The following is an 11,392-nucleotide window of genomic DNA, read 5'->3' as shown; positions in this document are numbered from 1 at the left end:
CATGGTAGTCTTGAAATATTTAGCTTTTCATAGTGAAATATATCCCTATTAAGGTAACGCAAACTAATTATAGAAAAAATACAACTTTTTTTTGTCATGTGGAAACAACTGTTCACCCAGAACCACGCCCACGAACCCTGGAATTCAAAACTGGCGCTCAGACGTCACTGCCACACAACTGCTGCACTACCCCCCTCCCACTTCTCCCGTCGGGCCTCTGTCTGCGCATGCACATTCGCTCGTTCCAGGCCACCATTTTGTGTCGAGATAACTCTGTCAAAGCGTTAGAAGATTAATAACGCTGGGACGCAAGGGCAATCTTCCCTACCGTTGCCAGAGGAAGACCGAACAAGCACTGAGCGCTCAAGCAAATTTACCAGAAAAAGGAAGACCGAGGAGCAGGTAAAACGGCACTTTCTCCGATGAAGGGGGGCATTTTTGTAGGAGCTGTCGTCGGCCTCTAGGTGTCACGGTGGGGCTCGCGGTCCAGGCGACTGGCGGGGGGGTGTTTGTCTCCCTCTATCGTTATCGAAATTTACTAAAAACATTTATAACCCAGAAGTTAGAGCTTCTGTTAAACGTATTAGTGTATTTGGACTGCTATTGGTTCGTATTTAGGCACAGATGGCTTTATAAACGCCTTAATGTTTAGTGGCGTGTTTAGGCCAGGCGTCCATCTTCTCGTGCCCTTTGTTTCCTCTTTTGAGGAGAGAACCTGCGTCTCCTGGTTCTAGAACGAAAGCTTAACATTGAGTTTAAACTTTGTGTCGATGTATACGTTGTATCAATGTAACATCCTTAATGTGTCCAATCACTCATGGTGCAACACTTCGGAAGAAAAAAACATGTAATCAATAAATCTCTTCTGTAGTATTTCAGATTTACTACATGGGTAGTTATTTTAGTCGATGTTCTACAACATCCTTTGGTTCTAATATATCAACACTAATTGTATAATACTTTCTATGGATTCAAGCTATTTTACGGCTTCACAAAATGGGGCTCTAGTTAAGTTGGCTCGGTAACTTAGGTAACGTTTCACAAATGTTCCCGAGAGTAAACACGGAAGGAGGGAATGTAGCGTCATCTCTTAATATTTAGCCCAAATATGTCTGCGAGCACGGAGAGTAGATTTCTTCTCCAGAAGCTATCATCGGCACCACGTCCCATCGCGCCAGCCTGGTCCGCATACAGCCGCCTTTCGATTTAAAACTTGTCATGAGAGCTCGAGCTCCCTCTATAACCCGCACGGTAATGTTACAAAAACATCAGCAATACCGGGGCAAGACACATGAGGGTGAACTGGGTAGGTTCCTTTTATCAGTGAGTTTCTTATATATATAAAAATGATCTGCTTATTTTGGGAGTGCTGTTTTTTTTATTGGGACTTAAAGATCAGGATTAAAGATCAAATAATCAGCTGGTGTTCGGCAATTAGGCCTAGCTTGCAGTCGGCTTTCCAATTCATCAAACACCTTTGGGGTTGAGGTCAGGACAATGTGCAGGCCAGTCAAGTTCTTCCACAACGATCACGACAAATCATTTATGTATCGCTGAAACAGGAAAGGGCCTTCCCCAAACTGTTGCCACAAAGTTGGAAGCATAGAATTGTCTACTGACAATGTTTGTCTATGGAGATTGCATGGCGGTGCACTCAATTTTATACACTTGTCAGCAAACTGTGTGGCTGAAATAGCTGAATCCACTCATTTGAAGGGGTGTCCACATACTTTTGTGTGTATATAGTGTATCATGCTTTTTTACATTTTTTTATTTGACCCTTATTTAACTAGGCAAGTCAGTTAAGAACAAATTCTTATTTTCAATGACGGCCTAGGAACAGTGGGTTAACTGCCTGTTCAGGGGCAGGACGACAGATTTGTACCTTGTCAGCTCGGGGATTTGAACTTGCAACCTTCCGGTTACTAGTCCAACGCTCTAACCGCTATGCTTCAAAGTTATTTATTTTACAATTCTTCTGGTATTATCAGGTCGTTTCTATGGAGGGTGAAGTCGTTTCCATTGAGACCGCTCAGGTCGAGGGTCTCCAGGACAGTGGGGAGGGAGCAGAGCTGCTCCAGACTGCAGAGGCTTCCCTGATGGAGGGGGGTGTGGCACCCCAAGAGGTGATGGGGAATGTTGAAATGATGGTGATGAACACCCTGGACTCGACCCTTGACCCTGCCCTGCTACAGATGAAGACTGAGGTCCTTGAAGGGGGCGGAACAGTGACGGTCACCGGGGGAGACGAGGGACAGATCATCACCCTGCAGGTTAGTGTGAGTTTACGTTGAGAGAGGTTTGGAAGATATCCCTTGTAAGCCAAACTTGTAGGCATAAATTATTCAGAGAACTGACTGGCCCTGATTTGTGTCTTGACTTTAGGTGGTGAACATGGAGGGGAACATGGATCAGACGAGTGCAGCGCTGGGGCTTGGACAGCTGCAGCTGGTGCAGGTCCCTGTCACTACAGCCACCGTGGAAGAGCTCCAGGCCAGCTTCGTTGACGCCTCAGCAGGCAATACTGAGGCAGAGCCAGTGATCTGCCACACCCTCCCTCTGCCCGAGGGCTTCCAGGTCGGACGCTACTCAACTACACACACACTTTAAACAAGAATTTTAATATCCTGCTTAATGTTTCTATACACACTTTGGCCTGAAGGCTCTGGTGAGATGCACTGACTATAATACAACTCTAACCCCTTCCTGGCAATTTGTTTTTGTCTGGTGAAGGTGGTGAAGGTGGGGGCGAATGGAGAGGTGGAGACAGTTGAGCAGGAAGAACTGCAGGCAGCCCAGGATGAGCTCCAGGTGATCCATGGGGAGGAGGAGGAGGAAGCTGAGCCCCAAGTAGAGGACCAGACATGGTCAAAAGACCCAGATTACCAACCAACTGCTGGCATCCGCAAGGGGAAGAAGGGCAAGAAGAGCCGCCTGCGTTACGGGGAGGGGGAGCGAGACATGGACGTGTCTGTATACGACTTTGAGGAGGAACAGCAGGAGGGGATGCTCTCTGAGGTCAACGCTGAGAAGGTTGTGGGCAACATGAAGCCACCCAAACCCACTAAGATAAAAAAGAAAGGTCAGAGTTGTGTGAAAGGTCAAGTTTTGTGTCTCGGTGGGGATATGGCAACCCCTCTTTTGGGGTGTGAGGAGGAGATCTGTGTGTGTTAAAGGGAGACTCGGCGATGACGTAGATGCAGCAAGTAGAACGCATAGTGGGTCAATTTCCGCAACAACTATGACCGTTGAGGCGCAAGGCTCAACTTCTGTGCTGTTTTGGTCCTGTGGCTACCACTCTCTTAACAGCATGATGCGAGCCTGTGCAGACACTGTGTCACAGTGAGCGCGGCATCATGAATTTCGCTCGTCTTAATATTTGTGGTGCTGCTCGTGGCGACGTCATTTCGCTGAGTCTATTTTTTAATGTGTTTAATAACCTCTTTTGTCTCTCAGGTGTGAAGAAGACGTTCCAGTGTGAGCTGTGTAGCTACACCTGCCCCCGGCGCTCTAACCTGGACCGCCACATGAAGAGCCACACAGATGAGAGGCCACACAAATGCCATCTGTGTGGGAGGGCCTTCAGAACGGTCACACTGCTGAGGAACCACCTCAACACACACACAGGTATCTACAGACTCACATGTTCAGTCACAGGCTGTTTAAAAATAATAATAAGGGAATTTTTACTAGGATTAAATGTCAGGATTTGGGAACCTGAGTTTAAATGTATTTGGCTAAGGTGTATGTAAACTTCTGACTTCAACTGTATTTATCCTTATTGAATGGATAGGGTGAGTGTTACTTATGTTAACTATTGCCACTGCCCTCTCCGTTTTAGGCACTCGTCCTCATAAATGCCAAGATTGTGACATGGCATTTGTGACCAGTGGAGAGCTGGTGCGTCATCGTCGCTACAAACACACATTCGAGAAACCCTTCAAGTGCTCCATGTGTGACTACGCTAGTGTGGAGGTAAGTACGCACCTCTGATCTATTTTTACATGTTATCTAGCTGTGAACTCATTTGCAATGTATAACTGGAATGTTGTTTGAATGTTTCTCTCTCTCTTTGCCCCAGGTGAGTAAGCTGAAGAGACACATCCGCTCCCATACAGGCGAGAGGCCCTTCCAGTGCAGTCTGTGCAGCTACGCCAGCCGAGATACCTACAAACTGAAGAGACACATGAGGACACACTCAGGTAACACACACCCCAATCTCTCGGCCTTACACCCAAGTATTCCTGATTTTAGTTCTGTTGATCGATGCTACACTACTTGACCAAAAGTATATGGACACCTGCTCGTCGAACATGTCATTCCAAAATCATGGGCATTAATATGGAGTTGGTCCCCCCTTTGCTGCTATATCAGCCTCCACTCCTCTGGGAAGGCTTTCCACAAGCGCATTAGTGAGGTTGGGCACTGATGTTGTGGCATTGTCATGCTGAAACAGGAAAGGGCCTTCCCCAAACTGTTGCCACAAAGTTGGAAGCACAGAATCGTCTTGACTGTCATTGTATGCTGTAGCGTTAAGATTTCCCTTCACTGGAACTAAGGACCCTAACTATGGAAACCAGTCCCAGACCATTATTCCTCCTCCACCTAACTTTACAATTGGCACTATGCATTGGGCCAGGTAGTGTTTTCCTGGCATCCGCCAAACTTGTATTCGTCCGACGGACTGCCAGATGGTGAAGCGTGATTCATCACTGCAGAACACGCGTTTCCACTGCTCCAGAGTCAAATGGCAGAAAGCTTTACACCACTTCAGCCGACACTTGGAATTGTGCATGGTGATCTTAGGCTTGTGTGCTGTTGATCGGTCATGGAAAGCCATTTCGTGAAGCTCCCGACGAACAGTTATTGTGTTGCAACCGAGGACAGATTACTTTTATGCGCTTCTGCATTCAGCGGTTCCATTCTGTGAGCTTGTGTAGCCTACTACTTCGCGGCTGAGCCTTTGTTGCTCCTAGACTTTTCCAATACACAATAACAGTACTTATAGTTGATCGGTGCAGCTCTAGCAGGGCAAAAAATTGACAAATTCACTTGTTGGAAAGGAGGCTTCCAAGTGGTGCAGCGGTCTAAGGCACTGCATCACACCCGGCCATGATTGGGAGTCCCATGGGGTGGTGCACAATTGGCCTAGTGTCATTCGGGTTTAGCCGGGGTAGGCCGTCATTGTAAATAAGAATTTGTTGTTAACTGGCTTGCCTAGTTAAATAAATAAAATGACGGTGCCACATTGAAAGTCACTGAGCTCTTCAGGCCATTCTACTGCCAGTGTTTCCTATGGAGATTGCATGGCGGTGTGCTCAATTTTATACACCTGTTAGCAACTAGTGTGGCTTAAATAGCCCAATCTGCTAATTTGAAGGGGTGACCACATACTTTTGTTTGTGTGAATATATATTTATTTATTTTCACACACTACCGTTCAAAAGTTTGGGGTCACTAAGAAATGTCCTTGTTTTTGAAAGAAGCCAATTTTTTGTCCATTTAAAATAACATTGATCAGAAATACAATGTAGACATTGTTAATGTTGTAAGTGACTATTGTAGCTGGAAACGGCAGAATATCTACATAGGCAGAGACCCATTATCAGCAACCTCCACTCCTGTGTTCCAATGGCACGTTGCGTTAGCTAATCCAAGTTTAGCCATCATCGAAGGAATGAGCCTTACACCGTGGCCTGTTCTCTGGAGCGGGATCGATTTGGAGGTGTAGGGTCCGTCATGGTCTGGGGCGATGTGTTACAGCATCATCGGACTGAGCTTGTTGTCATTGCAGGCAATCTCAATGCTGTGCGTTACAGGGAAGACATCCTCCTCCCTCATGTGGTACCCTTCCTGCAGGCTCATCATGACATGAGCCTCCAGCATGATAATGCTACCAACCATACTTCTCGTTCTGTGCGTGATTTCCTGCAAGACAGGAATGTCCGTGTTCTGTCATGGCCAGCGAAGAGCCCGGATCTCAATCCCATTGAGCACGTCTGGGACCTGTTGGATCGGAGAGTGGGGTCTACAAATATTTGCACATGTTAAGTTTGCTGAAAGTAAATGCAGTTGACAGTGAGAAGACATTTCTTTTTTTGCTTAGTTCATATATACACACACACGTGTATCTGCCTCACATACAACCTAATAAAGCGTCCCTCTCTCTGGCAGGTGAGAAGCCATATGAGTGCTACATCTGCCATGCTCGTTTCACGCAGAGCGGCACCATGAAGATGCACATCCTGCAGAAGCACACAGAGAATGTGGCCAAATTCCACTGCCCCCACTGTGACACAGTCATCGCCCGCAAGAGCGACCTGGGTAAGTGACTCGCTTGTGCACAGTCATTTCTCCTCTGCTGAAATACGGTCTTGTAACCTTGAGTGAATCAGTCTGTGTTCCTTACATTTGGATTATCCCTTCCTTCCTTTTTCACTCTCAGGTGTGCACTTGCGGAAGCAGCATTCGTTCATGGAGATGGGCAGGAAGTGTCGTTACTGTGACGCTATGTTCCACGAGCGTTACGCACTCATCCAGCACCAGAAATCCCACAAGAACGAGAAGCGCTTCAAGTGCGACCAGTGTGACTATTGCTGCAGACAGGTACGTGAAAGAGACCACCTCTACTTGTTTCCTCACAATCTTCCCTGATTTGAAATGGTGGATGTCCACCAGATATTTGCCATCATCAATCTCAGAGATGAGGAGAAGAGGCCACTTTAGACAATTGAGATGCCTCCCATGGATATGTTTGGAATCAGCCGGAGACTAGACCTCGGTGTATTCACTGACTGTCCTATGTTTAACCTCTGACTCCTAGGAGCGTCACATGATCATGCACAGACGCACACACACAGGGGAGAAGCCATACGCCTGCAGCCAATGTGAGAAAACTTTCCGGCAGAAGCAGCTGCTGGACATGCATTTCAAACGTTACCATGATCCCAACTTCATCCCCACTGCCTTCGTCTGCAGCAAGTGTGGCAAGACCTTTACTCGCAGGGTAAGGGAACAACACACATCCACACTGCAGGCTAAAGGACTCATTCACATCCAAATGCATACCCTCCCGAGCAGGATACAGGACACTCAAAAAACACACCCTCCCACCAGGTTGGGGAGGATTGAAGCCTAGATGCTCCACAGTGTGTTGTGGTCTTAGTGCCTTCAGAAAGTATTCATACCCCTTGACTTCTTCCACATTTAGTTTTACAGCCTGAATTCAAAATATTTTTTCTCTCACCCATCTACACGCAATACCCATAATCACCAAGTGAAAAAATGTTTTTAGAATTCTTTCCAAATATACTGTAAATTAAATACAGAAATATCTAATTTCCATAAGTATGTACACCTGAGTCAATACCTTGTAGAAGCACCTTTTGCAGCAATTGCAGCTTTATGAGTAGTCTTGGGTATCACCTTCTGGATTTGGAATGTACTCACATTTCTTCCAGATCTTCTCAAGCTCTGTTAAAGAGCCACTGAACACGCCAATTGTCAGGTGTTTTTTCTGTTGATTATTAAAAATGAGATTTCAGTCTTTCCTGACCAATTCTGCATTTGGTTAATTGATTGTCCACCATGAGTCACTGAATACATCTAACATAACTCAGACTGTAAATAATTTGTATGTTTTTGCCAAGGATGTTTTAGTTACACAATTTTGTTTCTAACTAAGGTGTTTGGTGCGGTATTTCTCAAGCAAAGAATTTTTTGCAGGGTGTTTTATGTGAACATCGGAGCTGTTGAGCAGGTCTGTCACACTGTATGCTATTGGATTGAGTGCAATCACTACAGCTGTTCATCCCATAGTGGGCAAATGAACATTGTCAGATCAAAACAATCTTAATTTACCCATTGTGATGCATGAATGTTTTAGACGACTGACTTTGTCCCAAATTATCATGTCTACACTTGTAATAATAATTTTGACGCTAGTTTCTGACTCATTGGGGCCACGTGGTGTTTTTCAAAGGGAATCGTTGCTTTTTAAAGGCCATCTTTACATTAGATGGGGAGTGCGGTGAACAGCAAACTTCCACCGGTTTTCAATGGGATTCGTGTCTGGGCTTTCACTGGGCCAGTCAAGGACTCTCACATTCTTGTTCTGAAGCCATTCCAGCGTTCCTTTGGCTGTATGCTTGGCCATTTTTCAGTTGGAACGTAAATCTTCACCCCAGTCTCTAAGGTAATTTTGCACTCTGAAGCAGGTTCTCATCAATGATTTGTCTTTATTTGCCTCCATTCATTGTTCCCTCTATTCCTACCAGTCTCCCAGTCCCTACCACTGAAAAACATCCCCATAGCATGATGCTGCCACATCCATGCTTCACGGTAGGGATGGTGTTGAAGGGGTGATGAGCTGTGCCTGGTTTTCTCCAAACATAGTGCTTTGCATTCAGACCAAACAGTTAAATTGTTTATCAGACCACAATCTTTTGACTTATGGTCTTTCACGTGCCTTTTTGCAAACTCCAGGCATGCTGGTGCATTTTTTTCTCAGCAATGGCTTCCGTCTGCCCACTCCCATAAAGCCCAGATTGGGGAAGTGCTGTATATACTGTTGTCCTTCTGGCAGATTCTCCCATCTCAGCCATGGAACTCTGTAGTTCTGTCAGTGGTCATTGGGTTCTTGGTCACCTCCCTGACCAAGGTCCTTCTTGCATGGTTGCTCAGTTTGGTCGAACGGCCAGTTCTAGGCAGAGTTTGGGTAGTTCCGTATTTTTACAATATCCCGATGATGGAGACCACTGTGCTCTTTGAAACTTTGAACACTCTAGAAATGGTTTTATACCCTTTCCCAGATGTCTCATCACAATTCTGATTGTTCCTTGGAATTCATGGTATAGGTTCTGCTCTGACATGCACTGTTAACTGTGGGACCATATATAGACAGGTGTTTCTTTCTAAATCATGCCCAAACAATTTAATTAGTCACAGGTGGACTCCAATCACGTTGTAGTGACATCTCAAGTATGATCAAAGGAAATTGGATGTACATGAGCTCAATTTGGAGTGTCATACCAAAGGGATGTGAATACTTATGTAAATGAGATTTCTGTATTTATCTTTAAATGTGCAAACATTTCTAAACATGTTTTCACTCGGTCATTATGGAGTATTGTGTTTAAATGGGTGCGAGAGAATCTATTTAATCCATTTTGAATTTAGGGCTGTAACACAACAAAGTGGAATAAGTCAACGGGTATGAATCCCCGTTTACATTTTTTGATTTCTTCCATTTTCCATTATTCTTTTTAAACCAGTTACACATACGAACAACTACATCTCATCTGCCCAGACCCACATGCTCACACCCCATCCCCTAATACATGCATTTGCCACATGGCCTTAAATTGTACAAATTAGTTTTTCTAGGTCGCCCATGCTATTTCAATAAATCATTCGATTTTTTTCATTATGTAAATGGTTTATTTGCATGGTTTTAGTATACATTTTTTCAAGATGAGTGATGAAGAGAATCGTCCAGCCCATTGACTATCTCACTGTTTTCTGAAGGCACTGTATATGACTCTTTGCTTCTCAGAACACCATGCTGCGTCACGCAGAGAACTGTAACGGAGAGAACACTGGCGATGAGAACGGAACCCTGCCCAAGAAAGGCCGCCGCGGCAGGAAGAGGAAGATGCGCTCCAGACGGGATGACGACGATGACGACACCGGTACGACCAAGTCACAGTTCACTTTATTGTTCTTATACATGCAATGCAACAATATCGTGTAATATTGTTTACTATGCATCTTAAGAGTACATTGCTAAAATCAGGTTTTTCTTGTTCCTCTCTTCCACAGAGCCTGAGCTGGATGACATTGAGGAAGAGGAGGAGGAGGAGCTGCTAGCTGAGATTGAGGTGGAGCAGGCACCACCGGTTGTCCCTGTCCCTGCCCCTGTTGGCCCACCAGCCAAGAGGAAACGTGGAAGACCTCCCAAGGCCAAACCTGCCCCAAGTGAGTGTCACTCTGGTACCTTGTTGGAATAAAAATACCACCCTCCCTACTTAATTTCTTAAAGGAATCACTTTTCATGCAGACAGCATCGAGTGAATACTTTGGCCTTCACATATTTAATCAGGTGCAGATCACTGATCAGTACCCAAAGGGACTCAAAACAGCTGAACAGATTGTAAAAGTGGTTTTCTTCTTCCCTCAGCGGCGGCAATCATCCGGGTGGAGGATGAGACCACAGGCGAGGTGGATGACATCATCGTGAAGAAAGAGATGAAAGCTGAGCGGGCGAGCCAGGAGGAAGAAGCTGTCGAGGATGAGGAACCAGCAGTAGAGGTGGAGCATGCCAAAGGAGAACCTGCCAATCAGGTAGAAGAGTCACTCCAGGGGGAGGAGGTGGTGCAGGAAATGGCACTGTCTGTCACAGAGGGTCCCCCCAACGGTGACCTCACTCCTGAAATGATTCTCAGTATGATGGACCGGTGATGAAGACGAAGTCTCTGTCTACATCTAACAATACAAAGTGTCCCCTATCTGTACACTAACATACACCCCATTGTACCCACCATCAAACATACACGTATACCACACATGCACACCCCAGTTATAACCTGAGATCATATCTATCTATCTCTGATGTTGATGATAATGCCTGGGACATGTCTAAAGATACCTTTAGCCCATTCTATTTTTTTAAGAGCTTATTTTTCTCTCTTGTGATCTCTATCTACATCCCACTGCGAAACCCCTGACACCCTCATGTTGAATTATGTTTGTATACAGAATCTGGATAACATTGTGCAGACTGTTGTCACTGGAAAATATGTAAGGAGAGGGAGGTGGTTTACATCATGATGATGTCTTATGTCAAATCATGTGCTCATTCTGCTATCAATTATGTTCTATAGGCCCTCCAGAATGCCTTCTCTGTTGCATATTTTGGCCCATATTTGATCTCTTCATGTTGGCCCTCTTGTGCTCTGTTGTCTGTCTAAAAACAATTATCATGTGCTTTCACCCATGGAATTAGCTGTTCGGGGGTCAAAGGTTAGGGGGGTAGGAGGACCTGAAATATTCTGCTTTTACAAAATGTGATGCTGTTTTCAAATGAAACACAATACCTTGCTCTTGTTAATTAAAGCTTTTAGAATTTATTTGTTTTTTGGTTTAATGCTTTTTTTATTTTGTACCATCGAAATTAAATGCTAGGGGGCTTGAATGGCAAGATATGATTGGAGGGGTGGGAGAATGTTTGACTGTACAGCCAATAATACAAATAAAAAAAGATCAACCTACTGGGGTGTCATGAGTCAATTTGCTTCAGTTTCAGCTGTTATTAGGCTAATTTAGTATGGCATGTAGTACTGAAATATAGACACGATAGGATGTTAGATCATGTTCAGACTACAGCATAATCTGC

The 11,392-nt window shown here is 45.0% G+C and overlaps 1 protein-coding gene across 3 annotated transcripts; it reads left to right on the top strand.

The window, feature by feature from the left end:
• The first annotated feature begins 194 nt into the window (after positions 1-194).
• LOC115112302 (transcriptional repressor CTCF-like) lies at positions 195-11,267 on the top strand. Of its 3 annotated transcripts, none has more exons than XM_029639278.2 (13): positions 195-402; positions 1,992-2,279; positions 2,386-2,577; positions 2,734-3,082; positions 3,457-3,627; positions 3,842-3,975; positions 4,082-4,202; positions 6,175-6,324; positions 6,446-6,606; positions 6,824-7,006; positions 9,554-9,689; positions 9,820-9,975; positions 10,178-11,267. In XM_029639278.2, the coding sequence occupies exons 2-13, from the start codon at positions 2,001-2,003 to the stop codon at positions 10,456-10,458; spliced, it is 2,313 nt and encodes a 770-aa protein (XP_029495138.1). In that variant the 5' UTR covers positions 195-402; positions 1,992-2,000; the 3' UTR covers positions 10,459-11,267. The 3 variants fall into 3 exon arrangements, with proteins under 3 accessions (XP_029495138.1, XP_029495134.1, XP_029495137.1); XM_029639274.2 differs by lacking the exon at positions 195-402 and adding an exon at positions 1,130-1,306; XM_029639277.2 differs by lacking the exon at positions 195-402 and adding an exon at positions 1,132-1,306 and having other exon boundaries at positions 1,992-2,273.
• Positions 11,268-11,392: the final 125 nt, after the last annotated feature.

The sequence above is a fragment of the Oncorhynchus nerka genome, linkage group LG27 (assembly GCF_034236695.1).
Source record: "Oncorhynchus nerka isolate Pitt River linkage group LG27, Oner_Uvic_2.0, whole genome shotgun sequence".
NCBI classification, from domain to species: domain Eukaryota; kingdom Metazoa; phylum Chordata; class Actinopteri; order Salmoniformes; family Salmonidae; genus Oncorhynchus; species Oncorhynchus nerka.
Note: the sequence above shows the minus strand (reverse complement) of the source record. Positions and strands in the feature narration are given on the sequence as shown.